The sequence below is a fragment of the Danio rerio genome, chromosome 4 (assembly GCF_049306965.1).
Source record: "Danio rerio strain Tuebingen ecotype United States chromosome 4, GRCz12tu, whole genome shotgun sequence".
Classification (NCBI taxonomy): Eukaryota; Metazoa; Chordata; class Actinopteri; order Cypriniformes; family Danionidae; genus Danio; species Danio rerio.
The window spans coordinates 4,844,302-4,868,191 of NC_133179.1; the positions used below are offsets into that span (position 1 = coordinate 4,844,302).

The window sequence follows — 23,890 nt, forward strand, 5'->3', positions numbered from 1 at the left end:
CATGTTTTGGATGTCTCATTTGCCGGTCACACTCATTACAGGTCTTTCAGTCAGTGCTAATGAGCTGATAATCTGAATCAGGTGTGTTTAATGAGGGAGGCATTGAAAACGTGCAGTGCTAGTGGTCCTCCAGGAACGTGGTTGAGAAACACCAGGACCAGGATTGCCCATACTCAGTCCTGGAGGGCCGGTGTCCTGCATATTTAAGCTCCAACCCCAATTAAACACAGCTGAACCGCCTAATGAAGTTCTTCCTAGCTATACTAGAATCTTCCAGCCAGGTGTGTGTTGAAGGAAGTTGGAGCTAAACTGTGCAGGACCACCATCACTGCATGTTTTTAGATGTCTCCTTTGCCGGTCACACCCATTACAGGTCTTTTAGTCTGTGCTAATGGGCTGATGCTCTGAATCAAGTGTGTTTAATGAAGAGACATGGAACATGTGCAGTGCTAGTGGTCTTCCAGGAACCTGGTTGAGAAACACTGGTTTAGACCAGAGTTGCCCAAACTTGATCCAGGAGGGCCGGTGTCCTGCATATTTAAGCTCCAACTCATATTAAACACAGCTGAACAGGCTAATGAAGTTCTTCCTAGCTATACTAGAATCTTCCAGCCAGGTGTGTCAAAGGAAGTTGGAGCTAAACTGTGCAGGACAGCGGCCCTCCAGGACCAAGATTGGGCACATCTGGTTTAGACACATGTATTAGGCAAACAAGAACACCAAGAGTGAAAATCTTTTTTTTTTTTTTTTTTGCAGTGCTTAAGTATCTGGAAGCATATTAGACTTCAAAATGCATGTGCTTTCACAAGTCTGGAATTTAAACCCAAATGAAGAGGAACCCAATAAGTGCTCTTCTTTATTATTAGCAGTCTACAACTCATCACCGGCGTTTTGTGGTGTTTCCTACACGGTTCATGCTTCTGCTCATCTGTGGGAAGTGTACGTTTGGAGTTCTGGCTGTTGGGCCGTAGAGACCCAGGTTTCTTGCAGCCGTGGATTTTCGGGGTGTTTTGATGCAAGGGAATGGGGAGTAGATCTGCTGCTGTGCTTTTGGAGGATCTCCTGCTAATGATGAAGCACTTCTTCTCAGGGAGCTTCCACTTTCGGAGCTGGAGGAGTCGGAACCGGGACGGCGGCTGGATGTGAGCGGAGCCTGAGGTGGAGTGGTGGGATTGACATCTTGAATGGTGATATTGAGGTTTTGAATGCTGGAATTGGGATTTTGATCTGTGGGATTGGGATCTTGAATGGTGGGATTGGGATTTTGAATGGAGGAGTTGGGATTTTGAACAATGGTATTTGGATTTTGAATGGCGAGACTGGGATTTTGAACAGCAGAACTGGGACTTTGAACAATTGAATTGGGATTTTGAATGGTGAAACAGGAATCTTTAGTGGTGGGTTTGGATTCTTGAATGGTGGGACTGGGATTTTGAATGGTGGAATTGGGATTTTGAATGGTGAAACTGGGATCTTGAATGGTGGGATCAGGATCTGGAGTAGTGGGATTGGGATCTGCCTGTGGTTCTGGAGTAATAGTTGGATCTGATTGTGGGTCTGGATCCAAAGCTGGTTCTGGAGTTGACGGATCTGGTGAAGATTCCGGGTCCAGTTCTAGTGCAGACAGCTGTCTATCAATCTCCTGCAGTTCTTGCTTAGAAACATCTGAGCCTCCAGCTGCCGTGTTTTCAATTTTATCTTCGTCTGCTTCCTCGGATTTGGTCTCCTCTCCCTCCATAGATGCTCCTTCAGTTTTGCTTTCATCCGTCTGATCGTCTTCTGCCTCCAGAGAGTCATCAAAGCCGAGCTGAGCCCTCGCTCTTGCGATGTTCCTCCGGTGTGCTCGAACATGCGTGCGCCAGGGCGAATGATGTCTGGACCGAACCATCTGATCCAGAAGCGGCGTTGAGTGGGATTGAGGAGATCCACCGTTATGGATCATACCATTCTTTAAGGATCGTTCACAGGGTCTTGGTCTCCTGCCCAGGAGAAGGTGATTGACCACTGGGGATGGACCAATTTGGGAGGCAAGAACACTGGTGGCTGGACACTTATCTGTGAAGAACCAATAACACCCCCATGAGTAAATTTGTAGACCAACTTTGAGTTTGGCTTAATCCAATGTTTTTAGCATGAATTGCTAACATGAATAATCATGTCGTGAGAATGTTTTTAACATGAATTAGCATGTTGCTAGCATTAGTAAGCATAATGCAAGAATGTTTTAGCAAGAATTAACCCATTACTAGCATGAATTAGCATTTTGTTAGCATGAATTAGCATTATTATTTATATTATAATTAATTTCACAGTATAATAAACAATAAAATATATGGTTATGTAATTACACACACATTTTTATACATAAAACACATAGAACTTATGATTTCAATTGCCTTTCAATCATTTTTTTCTAGATGTGCCATTCTAAAATGGCAGATTTTAACATTTTAACAATTGAAAACAATAATAAAGAAGTTACAGTATGTCCCAAAACCCTGCAAAGCAGTCAAGATGCGGAAATATCGTCATTAATCAGTTGTTATTGCATTACACAGCTGCAGACCCAACACCACACCATATATCTTTAATAAAGCCACAGCTTAGTTGACCCATTAATTATTATGAGCTGACCTATATTATAGGTTGACCCATAAGTATCTGTACCAGTGTGGTAGATCTGCTGTTTACTGGATTGATGAGGTTCAATAGTTTCAGCTTCCACAGGAAGTCCTGAGAAAAATGTCACATTTGTCACACCTTTAAAAGAACAGCAGTGTCCTCAACGCAGCAAAAGTTATGATGACACAAAATAATAAAATTACTTTAAAATATTTATATTTTCTTCCAGCTGATTAACGATAAAAGCACTGACAGCCGAACAAAACACACCTAGCAAAATTATTTTAATAATTATTAACTATCATTAATGAAAAAGAAAATCATACTATAAATACATATATTTGTTGCAATGGTGCAAAACAGAACATCATCATGCATTGGTGTGGATGTTAATGTCGTTACCATTATGCTGTGTACACACCAGACGCAGAACGTGCAGATAAATAGTGGTATTCGCGCGTAAATAGCTCCGTGAACATTTGAGTTTACTCGCTTCATTCGATTCAATATTCGCTTCATTCGCACGTCAAATCCGCTTCATTCGCGCGTTCAGAACAGGCGCAGAATCACATGACGGGCAGGGCTTCTGTCTGACCGGTGACTCTAGCTTCGTTGCTAAATGGCTAACATGGATTTTATTAAGAAAATAACAGTGTTTTTGTGTTTTCTAAAGACTGAAAACAGCATCGATGCGTTTAGGGCCGTGTCTGAGTCCACTAGATCCTTTCAGAGGTGCATCCAGCTCTATGAGCTCATAAACTCCTCCTCCTCCATAAACGCGCAAAACGCTCAATTCGCGCCGCGCCATATCACGATATTCGCACGTATCGCGCCGCAGGATGTCTATTCGCACGTTTGCATTGACTTAACATGTAAATCACTCACGCTTGACGCCCCTTCCGCGTTTGGTGTGAACATAGCATTAGAGTTTTAAGACAAGCAAGCAAGTCATTTATACAGATAATTTTTATTTATTTATTTTTATTTACTGTTTTGATTTTTGTACATAAAAATTTTCAAATGTTATTAAATAAAATAAAAGATAAACAATACAATGCATGAAATAAAAATAAAATATGACAAAATACACAATTAAGGTAGAATTGAAATCTATGATATGATTAAATATTTTAAAAGCTATTATTCATTAATTTTCTTGTCGGCTTAGTCCCTTTATTAATTCGGGGTCGCCACAGCGTAATGAACTGCCAACTTATCCAGCACGTTTTTACGAAGCGGGTGCCCTTCCAGCCACAACCCCCCCCCCAAAAAAAAAGCTATTAAATACTGTATAATAAAACTAACATGTTAAAGATGTATTGCTATGTATAAAGATATATAGCAAAATACACAATGCAAATGTATTAAAAACATGCATTTATTTACTTTTATATATTGTTCATTAATTATTTTCTTCATTAGATTTTTTACAACTATTTTTAAATATAAAAAAATCAAGTCAAATGAACTTCTTTGTAAACCAGTGCATCTCCAATAGTTATTTTTATTACATCAATCAGACTTTAAGCTCGTTATATCAGCATGACGTTTGTACCTGTGTGAATGTAGAGCAGTCCGGCCTGCTGCTGTTGTTTCTGTTTAATACGCGAGTACTGTTTCTTCAGGGCGCTGATGTCAGTGCTCATGCGCTCCAGCATCATGCTGTTGATGGCAGCCTGGTGTTCGGCTCGTCCTGCGCCAACCGCCCCGGGACTGAGCTCTGCCATATTACTGCCATTACAGCTCTGCTCCGCTCTCTGATCTGCACATCCAAAAAAAAAAAACCTCCAGATGAAAATCAGTGTAAGACTAATGGACACTTTAACTGGGGAATTTGCATCAGATCATTTCTAAATCTTCCATTTATTCATTTGCACTGAAATTGAAGATTTCAACCAAGACCTTGCAGAATCTGCTGATATTATTTGGGTTATTTCTGTACAGAATTTTGTACAAAATCTCTGGATTTATGCAGAATGATTTTAAGAGTGTAGTAACTAAAAACTTAATTCCCCAGTAAAAGTGTCCAGTATTATTACACTGATTTTCATCGGAGGTGTTTTGTGTCGGATCATCTCCAAATCTTCCATTTATTCATGTGTACTGAAACTGAAGATTATAACCAGGACCAGACATAATCTGCATATGTTTTTAGCTATTTCTGTACAGAATTTTTGTACAAAATCTCTGGGGGATTTCTTATGGGGAATAATTTTGAGAGTACAGTTACTAAAACCCAAAAACATAACTTTTATTTAAAGGTTCACAATGCAAATTCAGTTAGAACCACTTGTTTGGTGAACAAAAGTAAGCCTCTCATGTAATATATCTACTTAAAGGCAGAAAATATTACTTTTGCAAGCTGTACTATAAATAAATTATACAAACATTTACATATTAGTCAATAGCATTACAAAAATTACTATTAAAACATTTACATTAGACATTTACATAAGCAAATAAATAGACTGGGCTAATTACTAAATATTAACTAAAGGATTTTTTTTTCATGTTTACATGTAATAATCAGGTCCCCGATGCATCTTCAATCCCAGAAAATGTGCAAAAGATTTATCCTGAAAGCCACAACATCAGCATAATTTATAAACACTAATATGTTATATATATATATATATATATATATATATATATATATATATATATATATATATATATATATATATATATATATATATATATATATATATAGCAGGGTTTACATTTTCTCACTTATTCTATTGTGTATTGAGTGTCAGAATAGTGTAAAGGCCCCGCCCTCTTCCACAGCTCATTTGCATGTAAAGGGACATACATGTACATAATAAAGGTGTTTTCATTTGCTCACACCAAAATAGAGGTAAATTTAAAGATATTATAATTGATTTGTGGAGTATTTTAAGACACTCGGACACTGGAGATTTATTTGACATGCCAAAATAAAAGGATCTTATCCTATTGTATCCTATAATATCCTATTGCATACTATTCATATATATATATATATATATATATATATATATATATATATATATATATATATATATATATATATATATATATATATATATATATATATTTATTTATTTATTTATTTATATTAATTCTGTACACCCTTAGTGCAAAACAGCACATCATCATGCATTAATGTGGATGCTAATGTAGTTACCATTATAATTTTTAGACATACACCAATATAAAATCCCACAACCAGTTATATTTATACACACAATTTTTAATTTATAACTGTTTTTTAAATGTTAATAAATGAAAAAAGCCAAAAATACAATGCATAAAATAAAATATTACAAATAAAATACACAATGAGTGTAGAATGTTAATCTATGATACTGAAACTTTATTATACAAGTTATTAAATATTTTATAACGAAACTAAAATAAATGTATAGTTACATATAATTCTATATATCGCAAAATATGCTATGCAAATGTATTCAAAATATATCTTTACAATAGTAAAAAGGGTATAATATGTCTCCTTTAAGAGCAGCTGGAGAAACTACCTTGAATAAAACAAGAGTTGACAAATGCATGGAGGATTAAATCCATCTGAGGGCCGATTCAGACAGGATTGTGGAGGATTTGCCAGGTTTACGTTGGCAGAGTGAGCGACATTGAGCTCATGTTTGCATTACAGCCTTACTTTGACAAGGCCAATGTGCTTTCAGCCAATATGGCATTAAGAAAGTCAAACATCTTTTTTGGTTTAGCAGGACATAAATCACAAGGCAGGAGTGATGTTTGTGACCTCATAGAATGATTTAGTACTATTATTTTCTATTAGCTTTTGGCTTATGAAATAAAATCAGACACAGACCTTTGAGGTGCCTTTGGTATCTTTGGATCTCAGGGGCCAGGAGGCCACCTAGTGGTCCCAGACAGCCCAGAGCGGTGACGATAGAGTCTTCATCATCCATGTCAGCATCATCATCACTCTCCCAACCATGGAGGGCCAGACTATAGTCAGGAAATAAAATGATTACGTATAAAATAAAATAAGGATGGAGGGATGAATTGATGGATGGATGGAACGATAGAAAGAACGATTGTCAGATGGATAGATAGAACAATAGATGGATAGAATTTTAGATGGAATGATAGACAGATAGACAGACAGACAGAAAAACAGATAGATAGATAGATAGATAGATAGATAGATAGATAGATAGATAGATAGATAGATAGATAGATAGATAGATAGATAGATAGATAGATAGATAGATAGATAGATAGATAGAACCCTGGATGGATGGATGGATGGATGGATGGATGGATGGATGGATGGATGGATGGATGGATGGATGGATGGATGGATGGATGGATGGATGGATGGATGGACAGAAGGATAGACAGAATGATAGATGGATATAACCATAGCTAGAATGATGCATGGATGATGGATGGATGGATGGATGGATGGATGGAAAGAAAGATAGATGGATAGATAGAACGATAGATGGATAGAAACATAGATAGAAGGATGGATGGATGGGCAGAATGATAGATAGATGGATAGATAGAATGATAGATGGATAGAAACATAGATAGGACGATAGATGGATGGATGGATGGATGGATGGATGGATGGATGGATGGATGGATGGATGGATGGACGGACAGAATGGTAGATAGATGGATAGATAGAATGATAGATGGATAGAACTGTAGATAGAACGATGGATGGATGGATGGATGAATGGATGAATGGATGGATGGATGAATGGATGGAATGATGGATGGATGGAATAACAGAAAGATGGAAGGATGGATAGAACCGATGGATGGATGGATGGATCCATAGATTGAACCATGGATGGATGGATGGATGGATGGACAGAAGGACAGACAGAATGATAGATGGATAGAACCATAGCTAGAATGATGCATGGATAATGGATGGATGGATGGGTGGATGGATGGATGGAAAGAAAGATAGATGAATAAATAGAATGATAGATGGATAGAAACATAGATAGGACGATAGATGGATGGATGGATGGATGGATGGATGGATAAATGGATGGATAAATGGATGGATAAATGGATGGACGGACAGAATGGTAGATAGATGGATAGATAGAATGATAGATGGATAGAATTGTAGATAGAACGATGGATGGATGGATGAATGGATGGATGGATGGATGGATGGATAGATAGATCTCTGCATCTGTGCTGTGTCTGTTCATCCCTCGTACCTGCTGTTGGCTCTGACCGGCGCAGGGAACGGTGTGATGTTATAGGTGTATTTCTCCCTGAGCTCAGCCAGCTGTGGGAATGGGAACGGAGCCATGGAGTAAACCGTCTGTCAGCAAAAAAAAACAAAACAAAAACAAAGCAAGAGGATGAACAACTCGAAGAAGCTCATTGCATGTTCAAACACTCCATTCTGCAGCATTAGAGACATTATACTTGAATCATCTTCACAATAAGCCTCATATATGAATGAATTATTCATGCTTTTACCTGCATGAGTTCATTGGAGTCGATGAGCTTGTGTTCCAGCATTTCTTGCGTCAGGCAGCCCATAATACTGTAAAATTCATCTGCTGTCTGACACTCCTCAATACGCCTGACAAAGAGAAAGATCCAGAACATTTCATAAGCTGGACTTTAGTCATATTTAACATATGATCACGTTGTTTTCTGGAATACTAATACTAGTAAATCATGTTAGCAATGTGCTAAATAAGCACATCATTGTTCAGTTTACTTTAGGGATTTGATTCTAGTTGATTATACATAGCTGGATTACAGTTATCATTGCTATGAATGGGGGTTTTATTGAACCTACTCTCCCAGTTTGGCCCAAATGGCCAGAGCGACACGCAGCAGCATTTCTGATCCCTCAAAAAACACCGAATCCCAGATCTTCAGCACGGTGTGATGAGGCAAACACGTGGCAAACATGGTCAGAAACCACTGCATGGTGAAAACGTTGGTGAGTGGAGGCTCGTAGCTGCCTGAAACACAATAAGGTTTACATACTACAATCGCCTAAAAACACTGTTCATATTTATGTTTAATGCAGGGTTTCTACACACCTCCAGCTTCGCGATTGGCCACTTTTTGGAGGTGGTGAAGGTGCTGAGAAAGTTCTGGAAGCTTCAGCCGCAGCAGGTCTCTGAACACGGCCATGTCCACAGAGAGTGCTCGCAGATTATTGGCGAAATAACTGTCCGGAAGCACCTTGTCGATCAAATAGATCATCACCTGTACCACAATAATAGTCAATGGTTTATTATTGATAATGGCAAACTAAAATATAATAAATTAAAATTGTAAATAAAATACAAATTCTAATTTAATTAATGCAAAACAAAAATAAAACAAAATTAAAGCAAATAAAAATGCAAATAAAATAAATTAAAATTGCAATTAAAATGGTGTTGATAAAATATGGCATGAAATAAAAATGTCAAATTAAAGTACCATGTACTAAAAAGTATTGCAGTTTTTGTTTTAAATAACAGACATATATTGCGAACAATATAAATTATAGAAATAAAATGCAATTCTTCATAATTAATACAATTTGAAAATAAAATTACTTGAAAATAAAAAATAAATAAAATAAAAAAGGCAAATAAAAATAATATAAAATGCTTATTAAAATAAATATAAATGTTAATTAAATTAAGTAAAAATGTAAAAAAAAATAATAAAACGTTCTAACATAAAATAAAAATGCTAATAAAATTAATAATAAAATAAAATAAAAAAGGCAAAAAAAATTAAAAATAAAAATGCAAATAAAATACAATGCTAATTAAATTCAATAAAATGCTAATTAAATAATATAATAAAGCTAATTAAATTAAGTTAAAATGTAAAAACAAATTATAAAGTGCACTAAAATAAACTATGATAACAGAAATAATAATAATATTAAATAAAAAGGCAAACTAATTTAAAATAAAAATGCAAATTAAATTAAATGTGAAAAATTAAATAAAATGCAAATCAAATAATATAAAAATGCAACTTAAAAAAATGTTAACAAAACTGATAAATTAAATTAAATGCAAATTAAATTTAATGCAAAAATAAATAATATAAAAATGCTAATTAAATAAAATAAAAATGTAAAAAAAATCAGAAAATGCAATAAAACAAAATAAAAAAAATGCAATTACAAATGCAAATAAAAATAACAAAATAAAATAAAAATGCTAATAAAATAAAATAAAATAAAACGCTGTTTGATCATCTTTACCTTTAAAGCGTCTCCTTCATTGCCCTCAGTGACCTCCAGGATAAGTGCCGCCAGCACATTAAATCCCTGACAGTATCCTACAGTCTTGTTCCAGCGGGCATAAGCCAGCAGCACCCGCTTCAGCACCACCCGGTCCTGCTCCGCCTCCTGCCCACAGTAAGAGCTGCAGCCTGTCCGGTGCAGATCCTGGATGACAACAGAGCGTAAAGAACAGAACACTGGACTTTGATCACTACTACACACCTGCTAGAAACGCGCGCATGCATACGCACACACGCATCTGGCTACATTACACACTTATTGACAGACTGCAGTGAGCTAATATCCTGCTTCATTTATCTTTTATCAGACGGCGTCCAGTCCATTAAATATATCTGAACTTCAATTCTTAAAATCTAGACTGACACGGTTTCAATTTACTAGAACTTCTATGCTTTGACACTATCTACATTGTAGATGCGCTATAGAAATAAACATGAAACACAGTTTTTCCACGGTCCCACTTTAAATTAAGTGGCCTTAACTAATTTGTACTTACACAGGAATTAATAGTTTGTTACAATGTACTCATTGTGTAAATACATGTATTTATTGTGTACTTATGATTGATTAAATACCTGTATTTAATTGCATCTGTAATTAACTTCTGTAATTACATTTGTAAATACACTGCTGACCATTCCCTACACCTTAACCCACCCTTAAACCTACCCATGCCACCAAACCCGTCCATACAACACAAGAACACAAGTGTTCTCAAATACATTATGAACACGGTAAGTACATTGTATTTATTTTTGATGCAAGTAAATAGTAGTTAAGGACACTTAATATAAAATGGGACCTTTTCCACTTAAAAATAACCGTTTAAGGGAAAATATAACAACATGAAGTACCTTTACTATTTGTATTCCCAAAGAGTCATCGTCTGGATTGCTGCGGTCATTGAAGGCAAATCTCATGGTTTTCTCCCAGTCTATAGAGATGCTGTGAAGATACTGGTCAGCCAGGGTCAGCCAGACCTACATAAGAAAACAAACATAATGTAAGTGTTTACAATATCACAGCTAAGACACAGCCAAATACAGCTGAATTCACAATAATCAGCCCTCCTGTGAATTGTGTTTCTTTTTCAAATATTTCCCAAACAATAATTAATAAAGTAATTTTTCACAGTACTTCCTAAAATTTTTTCTTGTTTTATTTCGGCTAAAATAAAAAGCAGTTTCATTTGTTAAGATCATTATTATTAGCCCTTTTAAACCATATTTTTTTATGTCTACAGAACAAACCATCGTTATACAAAGACTTCCCTGACTCCCCTTTTACCTTTAAATGTCACTTTAAGCTGAATACTAGTGTTTTGAAAAATATCTAGTCAAATATTATTTACTGTCATCATGGCAAAGATAAAATAAATCAGTTATTAGAAATTAGTTATGAAAACTATCATGTTTAGAAATGTGTTGAATAAAATCTTCCGTTATTCAGTAATTGGGGAAAAAATATTCAAGGAGGGCTAATAAATGTAAATAAATAATTCTCTCTTACTCTTTTCCTCCACTCTTTGGGAATGCCGACCGGCAGTCTGGCCACTGCTTTCAGAGCGTCGTACCACTAGAAAACAAACACACACACACACACACACACACACACACACACACACACACACACACACAATCATCACACAACATAAAAAAGCACAACTGTTTGCTTTCTTGCTGTTCAAGGGATCAATACGTACTTGCTGAAAGCCGTTCTTGCCTAGAGAGGGTTCGATAGTGAACTTCAACCTGGTGTCCACTCCTGTAGCAAGACAAAAACAGTGGAGAATCAATATTAAAGACTATAAAAACATCTTTTGTGGAGCTGCAGATGTTGTAAGAAGATATTTCTGAGGAAAAATAATCAGCATTAATAGCAATAAAGCCACAATTTCAAGAAAGTCGCGATTATGAAGGCAAAAGCATATAAATTATACAAAAAATATCTAATTTAAAACACTTAATTATATTCTTAACTTGCCTAAAAACCTGTATTAGCTATAACAAGCTCGTCCTCGTTTAGCGGCGTCATTGCCCTGCTGAAAAATCCAGCTTAAACCAGCCTAGGCTGGTTGGCTGGTTTTAGCTGGTCAACCAGGCTGGTTTTAGAGGGGTTTTGGCCACTTCCTGGCTGGTATCCAGCCATTTCCAGCCTGGTCTTAGCTGGTCGGGCTGGGAGATGACCAGCTAAAACCAGCTTGACCAGCCTAGCCAAGCTGGGAGTCCAGCCAAAACCAGCTATATCCAGCTTAAACCAGGCTGGTCAAGCTGGTTTTAGCTGGATTTTGCTGGTCGTTTTCTGGCTGGAAATGGCTGGAAACCAGCCTGGAAATGGCCAAAACCCCTCTAAAACTAGGCTGGTCAACCAGCCAACCAGCCTAGGGTGGTTTAAGCTGGATTCTTCAGCAGGGTGTTTATCAAAGAATCAATTTTAATATAAAAAAATGAGGATATTGCTTTCATTCTATGATTCATTGTGAATGACAGAGAGGTTATCAAATTGTATACCAGGAATAAACACTAATAAAAGCAGCAGAAATGATCGGAAACGATAAATATAGCGTGTTATCGATCACAAGTAGAAACCAAACACGAGATATTGAACGGTTGATAAAAGCCGCTGTCCACTAAAAAGCGGTGCTGAAACTCACTTCCGCCTGGAGTTTCTTCCGTATACAAGACACCAATCTGACAATAACACGATTAAAACTCTGACTTTCAGCGTTTAGACATCATTTACACGATAAAGATGTTCGATTATAAAGGTTGGATCGGTTAAACTGAAGTAAGTTTCACATTAGCCACCGCTAAAGATGCTAACTGCTCTCGAACGCGAATGTAAACAAAGATCACTGACACGTCGGGGAAAACAGAAAGAAGCAACTTTTGGTGCATAAAAATGAGTAATAATGACCAACCTGAGTCCATCTGTGTTACTGTTTCATGCTATTAAAATGACAGACAGACCTAAAGTGAAGTTAGCAGCATTTCTGCGTGTGTTTGAGTCGTGAGGCAGGATCTGTTCCGGATTAACAACATGATCCTACCATCATCTCTCCTGCCCTCCTGCTGCACTCATTTACCATTACACACATGAAAAACATTGGCTTTTTATGACTTGCATAGTTATCAAAATGAAAATCTATAATTTTCTATATTAATCTATAATTAAATGCTATAAATATCATCATTTATTAGAACTAAAATGCACCTTGTGTATTTTCAGAAGCCTTCAAAACTATACTGTATTTTTAAATGTAAATACAATATTAAAACATATTCTAATAATATAGTTTTCTTATAATATTATTATATTCACTTATTATATTTTTAATAATTCTATTAATGTCTTAATATACATATTGTGTCAGTTAAGCTAAGCCTAAAGCCTTTAAATATATAGTAAGTAAAGCTTTTTTATAGCACCTTTCCCAGACATTGAGTCACAAAGTGCTTTACAATAAAAGATAACCAGAAAACAGGTATAAAAAAAATCAATAAATAAATAAAAACACATACCAATAAAATAAAACATTATAAAACAAGTTAAAATCCAAGTACAGAAACACTAATACTGTCGATTAAAAGCTTGATCAAAAATATGTGTCTTTAAGTCCAAAGATGGGTCTTTAAGCCTTAGTTTTGGGCTTAGTTTAACTGACACAATAGCTATATTGTGATACCAATAAAATAATTAAAGATAGGAACAGAGAAATTAGTTTAGGGGCATAGTAAAATATTAAAAATATAGTTAGGCTATCCTATATAGTAAAAATAGAGCACAAATAAAAAAATTAAATGAATTACACTTCTGAAAAAAAAGTGCATGTAAAACACCTGAGGAAAAAAAAACATTAAAAACATATTCAAGAAAATATAGGCCTACTTAAAATGATTCACTTAAAAAGGCATAGTTTACTATTTTTATTTAAAATATAATAAAACAAAAAAAATACCAAAAAACAAATCAAATACAAAATAATGTTCAGAGTAAATCTAAACAAAAGTTTATATAACAGGGCAAAAACAAGATAAATAGTAATTTGGGTTTTTTCCCATGTCTGAATGACAAGCAGTGGGCATTTGAGATGGATGGATAATATTAGATAGATTTAAATACTGTGTTAATATATATATACTGCGTGACAAAACAGGCCAGTTCACAATATAGTTCACAACATTTAATCACGCATATTAAATATTAAAACGACAGGCCTTCAAAGCTAATTACCACAAAGCGCAATTCTCCATTCAGCATCGATGCAAACAAACGCAAGAACCGGTTTTATCTATCTATCTAATATTTAATTAATGATGTCTTAATTATTATATCTAAAATATAAGGCATGCTGTATTCACCTGGCTCTAGTGTGCACAGCAGGCGCGGCGCTCTTCTAGAGATCCCATTGCGTTTCTTCAGCACATTACTGATAATATTACCGACTCCTCCAGCTGCATTCTGCCGCTTCACACAAACCCTCGACCTTTTAGAGGAAATAAACCTTTCCTGCTTCATCTAGAGACAAAACAGTGGTCCTTTGGGCCGCGCATTTACAAAGCCGAGCTCATACAAAAAAAATCCTCTCGTTCCGATCAATAAATCAGAGGAAAATAACGCGATCAAACATCCTTTATCATCTCATGCATATACGGATGTCTGTATCAAAAACATAAGAGTTATAAACGGCATAAAATAATGAAAGGTGACCGAAATTGATGCGGATGGATGGTGAGGCGGAACAGCGCGGTGATGCGCGAGTCTACACCCACACATGAGCGTCACATGCGGGCTAGAGCGGGAGGAGGGACCGCTGGAGCTCTGGAGGACGAGCCAGAGAGAAAGCAATTACCTGTGCCGGGTTGATAATTTCAGTGAGAAATAAGGAAATAAAAGTACTTTCCGGCTTATTTTTTAAGTTTAGAGGCTTAAAAAGTCTTTGTTAAAGCATTATACTGGACTTTAATTCACTATAATCTTCTATGTGAAGCTGCTTTGACACAATCTACATTGTAAAACTGCTAAAGAAATAAAGATGAACTGAATTTAATTGAATTATACACTAACAAATGACGTTTGCAGTTTGTTCAGACTACTAAAACAACAAGATATGATGGCTCACTATATATATTAATGTGAGTGAGGTGTTTTTTCTTCTGACATACATAACAATAATAATAAAAAATACAAATGAATGATAATCTGCAATTATGATGTTCACAAAAGCAAAAACCATCCATCAAAGCACACTTTCGGTATTATGACACTACTCAGTGACTGAAAAACACTGCAGTTTTGATGTGATTTTATACTGTACCTGTTTGTCAGTGCTTGACATGCAGCATGTTGAAATAAAAAATACATTAAAAGCAAGGCCACACTCAAATCTACCACAGAAATGCACGGCACAGCAATACGATAACATCCAGAAGTGTAAATAAACGACTGCTACAACATGACGCTGCTGTAGTTTGCATGTTAGAGTCATAAACTGACATGAATGAGCGGCTGGATTCTCTCTCTGCACGTGTGTTTTTAATCTAATGCAAATGATGCAGTTGTAAAGGTGTAAGGAGGGAACGCGAATGTAGAAATGAGATATTTGAGATTAATGTCTTCAATTAGGCCCACATCAACAGAGGGAACTAAATTAAGGTAAATTAGAGATGCATTTGATACACTGTAAAACAAAAAAATCTGCATTTCAAGTGTTTTCCTTTAATTTACAGTTGTGAATTGCATTATGGGATGTTGATCTCTGCTCTGTTGACTTTTGATGTTGAAAATTTGACACCACAGTTTAACATAGTGACTTTTATATACATTTTAGTAGTTTAATAATATAATGTATAAGAAATAATATAGAGAACAGTCTGTAAAACAACAGAAAATGTACTAGCAGTTTATTAAAAGGTTTTTGTAGCGTATACAACACCAACCCAGACAATACATCACTGCAAACTATTAACAATGTTTATAAAAGTCACTATTTTTTTAAACTTCTCAAGGTTAAAAGTTGCTGGAAGAAAGATCAAGATGCCATAATGCAAACCCAAAACAGAAATAAACAGGAGGAAAAAAAATAAAATAAAAACATGAATTACAATATACGGATGTGTTTTACAGTGTAGTTGTCCAGGTTCATTATTACAATAATATAAATATAATAATAATATAATAATACAACAAATTGGTCGAATGTTCCCTCCTGTGTCGACCCCTGATAAACAGGAAATGAGCCAAACCAAAGTGACTGAGTATATATAATTTAAAAATTATATAATACACAAAACTACGCTATTTTGTTGGTTGGATTTAAAAAAAAAAATGAAAATAAAATAAATATTTCTCATTTCCATGTAGTTTACCTTGACATAATAATAACTCAAACTACAATAAAAATGTATAAAATGTATATTGACATGCATAAACAAAACAATTGACTAAACTGAAGAAAATTCTGGAATAAAATAGTTTTCAAGGTTGTAAATTAGGAGTACAGGGTAAGATTTACTTGAAACGTCTTGTGAAATAAACAAAGCAATAGCAATTTCATAGGGAAAAGACAGACAGGTGGATGGACGGACAGATGCACAGACAGACAGACAGACAGACAGACAGACAGACAGATAGACAGATAGACAGATAGACAGATAGATAGATAGATAGATAGATAGATAGATAGATAGATAGATAGATAGATAGATAGATAGATAGATAGATAGATAGATAGATAGATAGATAGATGGACAGACACAAATAGATAGATAGATAGATAGATAGATAGATAGATAGATAGATAGATAGATAGATAGATAGATAGATAGATAGATAGATAGATAGATAGATAGATAGATAGATAGATAGATAGATAGATAGATAGATAGATAGATAGATAGATAGATAGATAGATAGATAGATAGATAGATAGATAGATGGACAGACACAAATAGATAGATAGATAGATAGATAGATAGATAGATAGATAGATAGATAGATAGATAGATAGATAGATAGATAGATAGATAGATAGATAGATAGATAGATAGATAGATAGATAGATAGATAGATAGAAAAAAGGAATATACTAAAATATTGAAATCATTAAAACATAATGCAAAATCATCATAAAAAAATTCCAAAAATCATAAAAACATAATTTCTTTATGGTTTAAAATCATTGAAATGGAAAAGAGGAAAATAAAAACTATTAATAAAAGACAGAAACAGAATCTCAATATCATGAAAACATCCTCAGTCTTTCTGCATGCTATTTTATATTATATTATATGCTATTATATTATATTCATTCATTTTCCTGTGGGTTAGCCACTTATTTATCAGAGGTCGCCACAGTGGAATGACCTGCCAACTGTTCCAGCATAATGTTTCCACTGTAGATGCCCTTTCAGCCGCAACCCAGTACCGGAACATAGTATTATATTATATTATATTATATTATATTATATTATATTATATTATATTATATTATATTATGAGGAAAGAGAGCGAGAGAATTTTGGGTTTATTGCCATGTCATTGCAAAAAAAAGTTTACCACATTTTATAACATTCAACTATAATTTAAAAAAATAATCTAACAATTAAAAGTCATCAACAGCAATAAATTCACAAGATAAAAATACATAAATAATAATAATGATAATATACTGTACCAGATAAAAATCTAAAACTGTTTAAGGTTTACTTTTGATAAAAATTTTTTTTATAATTTTAAAAGAATTCACATTTAAAAATATTTAATTTAAAGTCTCTCCATATATTATGCGGACAGTAGACATTAATGAAATCTGAGATCTACTTTCGACCTACAATGGATTAATCTAGAAAAAGCAAAGAAGACCATGTGGGTAATTTAACCCTGAGCAAATGCAATGAAAGAACGCTCTGTAATTACGTCTTTTCTGCGAGACGGCTTGCAGGCAGGCGGTCACGATATCGCAGTTCTTCTGGAACTTCTGCCGGAGTCGATCTTTCCTTTTGGCCTGCCGCACTAGTTTAGCCGACTGTACAGCGATGCGGTATTTCACCTCCTGGACAATCCACTTCAGCTCTTCTGGACCTGAAAACAACATCAAGACTGCTGAAGCTGAACCCCATTTTACAAAATAAAAGATAATTCATTCGATATTAAAGGTTTAATGAAGAACTTTTAACTTCAAAGTATTTTTTTCACTACATAAAAAGCTAATTTGTGTCTTATTTACATCAAGGAGAGACACTGCAGGTTAAAGCACCATTTATCATGCGCCTTTCAGACTTGAGATTTTTTGTGGGGGGTTTTTTACATCCAAAATACATCAAGTCTGTCTTTGCTCAGTTTATTAATTGTGTTTGTAGATTTGAATTACAATGATTTTATTCTTAACATAAATTTTTTGTTTTATTCAGTCTATATTTATTTATTCTCTATTTTGAATATTTTTAACAGATGGATATGTTCCATAAATTACCTGTTAAAATTGATTTTGCTCTTTAAAAAAATACTATTTATTTCTGTTTGTGATATTATCGTAATTATGGACAACTCGGACACAAATATGTTCAAACGAAATAAAAAATAATAAAAATAATTTTGAACCTGACTTCATCCAATGTTCAGATGCAAGAAATGTATTAAATTATCAAATTTAAAGATGACATTCTAGAAAACCTGCAATACAAAAAATATTTGCAATGCTTTACATACTGTAATCAGTAAATTGGTGAAATATGGTAACTTATGAAATGTGGTAAATTTCTTTGCCTTAATCCATTGTGGAATGGTTCTTTTTTTTAGAACTGTTTACTTGTAGGTCTTAGGTGAACCAAAACAGTTCTTAAAAAATGTCAACAACAACAACAAAAAAGTATAATATCATATAAAAACTCATCTGGTTCTCCAAAGACCTTCAAGTGAACAGTTCTAAAAGAACCATTAGCTTGAAGATCTTTGAAAAATCAAATGAGTTCTTATATGACATCAAAAAAAAGAATGTTGTGGAATGGTTCTTTTTAGAAATGTTCAATTGAAGATCTTTATATTGGAGAACCAAACAAAGTTCTTATATGACGTCAAAAATGTTGTGGAATGGTTCTTTTTAGAAATGTTCAATTGAAGATCTTTATATTGGAGAACCAAACATAGTTCTTATTTGACATAAAAAAAATGTTGTGGAATGGTTCTTTTTAGAAATGTTCAATTGAAGATCTTTGGATTGGACAGCCAAACATAGTTCTTGACGTCAAATATGTTGTGGAATGGTTCTTTTTAGAACTGTTCACTTGAAAGTATCTGAAGAAGCAAAAATACTGTAGTTCTTATATGACATCATAAAAAAGAATGTTGTGGAATGGTTCTTTTTAGAAATGTTCAATTGAAGATCTTTGGATTGGAGAAACAAACATAGTTCTTATATGACATCAAAAATGTTGTAGAATGGTTCTTTTTAGAACTGTTCACTTGAAAGTATCTGGGAACCAAAAATACCGTAGTTCTTATGTGACATCATAAAAAAGAATCTTGTGGAATGGTTCTTTTTAGAACTGCTCACTTGAATGTCTTTGAAGAATCCAAAATAGTTCTTATATGGTAAAGGTCTTTGAAGAACAAAAAAAAACTGTTGTATATGACATCAAAAAAGGGATGTTGTGGAATGTTTTTTATTTTGTTGAAAGTTCACTTAAAGGTGTTTGGAGAACCAAAAAAAGTTCTTATATAACATAAAAAAAAGAGTGTTGTGGAATCCTTAATTTAGGAGTGTTATAATAATATAAGATAATGATGATTGACAGAACACTGTGTATACATGTAGAAGTCTATGAAGTCCACCGTATGTAAACTGTCATGATGGCCTGCAGAGAAGCTGAGCACCTGAGACAAGAGTTAAATTACATGAGCAAACAAAGGGTTAAGACTTAACTGGCTCTCGGGATTCAAGTGTGGTTCTTTTTTTTACGTTTACTACTAATTATATACCAAGTTTCAAAAAATCTTCAGTAACCAAAACAAGTTTCAACAGTGATAAATACTGTATATAATTAATAAATAAATAACAATTAAAAAACACACTTAATAAATGGCCACCAATAATCCCAAAACATCAAATCAGCACGTCATCACGTAACCCTGAAAACTAAAGTGATGACGCTGAGAAATAAATACACCTAAAATAGTAAAAAATACACTTTAAAGTACATTAAAATAGAAGGCAGTCCATTTAAATTCTAGAATAACAATATTGTGGCATGGCTTTGCAATAAAAACTATTTCTTATAATGGAGGTCAATGGGGCAAAAACAGCCCCAAACATAATGAAAGGGTAGTACATTTGGCCAGTGAATTGTTGAGGGTTTTTTTATGCCAAAGCATTATGCCAAAATATGTGTCAAAATAAGATGTTTCACCACAAATCATTTCCTTTGCTGAAACACAGAGAAAGTTGTGACCAAATCAAGACTCAAAAACACCCTTGAGTGGATGAAAACATTACCAACACCACACAGATGTTAATAAAATCCAACAGTGTTTCAATCCTCCTCACCTTTCTGAGCCAGATATTTGACCTGATGGCGCCTGGTGTGCTTCTCCTGGAGCTCCTGCAGAAAGCTAGAGCCGCTGTTGCTCCTGCCCAGAAAAGCGTCCGAGCTGGAGGCCTCAGTGGAGCTGTCCAAGCCTGGGACACCGTGACTGTACGTGTCATAAAGCTCCACCAGCAAACAATCCACCAAAGATGAAGCCCGGGAGTCTTTCAGCTCCTCTCGATCAAAATACAGACCTCCTTTCTCCTCCTCGTGAGCCTTCCTGGATGACGTTTTCTCACAGTCTCCATCCGACACCTTTGGGACATTGAGGTAAAGTCGGTTTTATATTCGTTCATTTTTGAACAACAAAAACTTGTGACATGCTCCCTATATAGTTTACCACGCTACTTTGAATATTTGTTCCGAAATCGCATGCAAGTATGACTTCAAAACAACATGAGCACTCTTATATTGACTGAATGTGCAAATATAAAATCTACTTTACCCCAAACTATTACAGTCCTTTGAATAATTTGGCAGGTAAATATGACTTCAAAACAACATTAGCTCTATCTGAATGACTGTGAACAATGCTGTACTTTGATAGTCATTGGTTGCTGATATAATTTCACCATTTAGAATTGGCAAACATTTCTGAAATTATATTGTTAAGGAGAGCCTCTGAATGTGCGAATATGGGCTAAAACCAACTTTACCTCAATTTATTACACTATTTTGAATATTTCCGCACATAAATGACTTCAAAACAACATTAGTACTATTTAATTGACTGTGAACAATGCTGTACTTTGATAGTCATTGGCTGCTAATAAGATTTCACTATATTTAGAATTGGGGAAACAACAGTTTTCTGAAATTATATTAGGTTATTAAGCAGAAACTCTGAATATGTGAATATAAAACCAACTTTACCTCAATTTATTACAGTACTTTGAATATTTAGGCACGTAAATATAACTTTAAAACAAAATAAGCTCTTTAAATGACTTTGAAAAATGCTGTACTGATGCTGCTAATATGATTTATCTATTTAGAACAACACATTTCTGAAATTATATTGTTAAGGAGAGACTCTGAATGTGCGAATATGGGTTAAAACCAACTTTACCTCAATTTATTACACTATTATCAATATTTCTGTCAGAAATCACATGCAAGTATAACATCAAACCAACTTTACCTCATTTTATTACACTATTTTGAATATTTTGGCATGTAAAATGACTTCAAAACAACAATAGTACTATTTAATTGACTGTAAACTAAATGTATTGGCTGCCAATATAATTTCACTATATTTAGAATTGGGAAACAATACTTTTCTGAAATTATATGAGGCTATTAAGCAGAAACTCTGAATGTGCGCATAGAAAACCAACTTTACCTCAATTCATTACAGTACTTTGATTATTTAGGCATGTAAATATAACTTTAAAACAAAATATGCTCTATCTAAATGACTGTAAACAATGTTGTACTGATGCTGCTAATATTATTGATATTTAGAATTGGCAAACAACACATTTCTGAAATTATATTGTTAAGGAGAGCCTCTGAATATGCGAAAATGGGCTAAAACCAACTTTACCCCAATTTATTACACTATTTTGAATATTTTGGCATGTAAATATGACTTAAAAACAACAAGAGTAGTATTTAATTGACTGTAAACGAAATGTATTGGCTGCCAATATAATTTCACTATATTTAGAATTGGGAAACAATACTTTTCTGAAATTATATTAGGCCATTAAGCAGAAACTCTGAATGTGCGCATAGAAAACCAACTTTACCTCAAATCATTACAGTACTTTGATTATTTAGGCATGTAAATATAACTTTAAAACAAAATAAGCTCTATCTAAATGAATGCAATGTTGTACTGATGCTGCTAATATTATTGATATTTAGAATTGGCAAACAACAAATTTCTGAAAATATATTGTTAAGGAGAGCCTCTGAATATGCGAAAATGGGCTAAAACCAACTGTACCCCAATTTATTACACTATTTTGAATATTTTGGCATGTAAATATGACTTAAAAACAACAAGAGTAGTATTTAATTGACTGTAAACGAAATGTATTGGCTGCCAATATAATTTCACTATATTTAGAATTGGGAAACAATACTTTTCTGAAATTATATTAGGCCATTAAGCAGAAACTCTGAATGTGCGCATAGAAAACCAACTTTACCTCAAATCATTACAGTACTTTGATTATTTAGGCATGTAAATATAACTTTAAAACAAAATAAGCTCTATCTAAATGAATGCAATGTTGTACTGATGCTGCTAATATTATTGATATTTAGAATTGGCAAACAACAAATTTCTGAAAATATATTGTTAAGGAGAGCCTCTGAATATGCGAAAATGGGCTAAAACCAACTGTACCCCAATTTATTACACTATTTTCAATATTTCGGTCAGAAATCACATGCAAGTATAACATCAAACCAACTGTACCTCAATTTATGACATTATTTAGGGTAAGGAAGGTAAAACTTTATTGTCCCAGTTAGGGAAATTTGTCTTGGGCTCTTGCCCCCAGCTGCAGTCATCACAAACATGGACAAAACAATGCAACATACAAAACACAAATAGATAGTTCAATAAAAGTTACAAGCCTCACTCCATAAACACATAAATAAGCAAACTAAATTCTCTCAATCTAATCTCAGCCACCACTATTATTTAATAGCTTAATGCTCGTAGGATAAAAATAATTTTTATACTGTTTATTTATGAAATTTTGAATATTTCGGCATGTAAAAATGACTTCAAAACAACAAGAGTACTAGTTAATTGACTGTAAAAGCAATGTATTGGCTGCTAATATAATTTCACTATATTTAGAATTGGGAAACAACAGTTTTCTGAAATTATATGAGGCTATTAAGCAGAAACTCTGAATATGTGAATATAAAACCAACTTTACCTCAATTTATTACAGTACTTTAAATATTTAGGCACATAAATATGACTTCAAAACAACATTAGCACTATTTAAATGACTGCAATGTTACATTGATAGTCATTGGATGCTAAAATGATTTCCCTACTTACAATTAGCAAACAATACTTTACTGAAATGACATTATTAAGTAGAAAGTCTGAATGTGCGAGTATAAAAGGCAACTTTACCTCAATCTTTGAGACCCACTTATGAAACCCCGAAAAGCCGTCCAGGTAGGACGCACCTGCGCTGAGGAAAACTCCGCTCTCCTCCTCCGGGCAGATGTCACATATGTTCACCTCCTTCAGCTCCTCTTTCGCCACTTCCACCGCGGCTGACATGGTTTATTTCTCTTTAAAGTTCAGCATTACTTTGTGGTGAACGCATTGGGACTCCGCAAAGATTGTTTTAGGTGGATCAATAAGGAACTGGAGTTCCGGGTCTGTTCCATTTCTTGAGCCGCGGGTTGGCAGGGACTCAAACAGGCT

The 23,890-nt window shown here is 34.3% G+C and overlaps 1 protein-coding gene across 12 annotated transcripts; it reads right to left on the minus strand.

Annotated features, from left to right (window-relative positions):
- Window positions 1-843: 843 nt before the first annotated feature.
- Window positions 844-23,890, minus strand: tbc1d30 (TBC1 domain family, member 30). 12 transcript variants are annotated; one of them, XM_021475403.3, is made up of 15 exons: window positions 23,591-23,890; window positions 20,442-20,736; window positions 17,816-17,980; window positions 11,601-11,662; window positions 11,408-11,473; window positions 10,753-10,878; window positions 9,857-10,042; window positions 8,685-8,853; window positions 8,435-8,603; window positions 8,107-8,212; window positions 7,839-7,945; window positions 6,458-6,597; window positions 4,178-4,384; window positions 2,668-2,733; window positions 844-2,055 (listed from the first exon to the last, which is right to left on the minus strand). In XM_021475403.3, exons 1-15 carry the CDS (start codon window positions 23,741-23,743, stop codon window positions 881-883), a joined length of 3,192 nt encoding a protein of 1,063 aa, XP_021331078.1. In that variant the 5' UTR covers window positions 23,744-23,890; the 3' UTR covers window positions 844-880. The 12 variants fall into 12 exon arrangements, with proteins under 12 accessions (XP_021331078.1, XP_073803022.1, XP_021331079.1 ...); XM_073946921.1 differs by having other exon boundaries at window positions 2,635-2,733; XM_021475404.3 differs by lacking the exon at window positions 2,668-2,733.

What these genes read in the sequence shown, in the direction of transcription:
- tbc1d30 (XM_073946921.1), bottom strand. Translation starts at nt 23,743, where the DNA reads ATGTCAGCCGCGGTGGAAGTGGCGAAAGAGGAGCTGAAGGAGGTGAAC. An exon ending in TGGGAATACAAATAGTAAAG is followed by an intron (nt 10,043 to 10,752) that starts GTACTTCATGTT and finishes GTTGTCATCCAG; the next exon opens with GATCTGCACCGGACAGGCTG. An exon ending in TGGGTCAACCTATAATATAG is followed by an intron (nt 2,056 to 2,634) that starts GTCAGCTCATAA and finishes GGTTCTTCACAG; the next exon opens with ATAAGTGTCCAGCCACCAGT.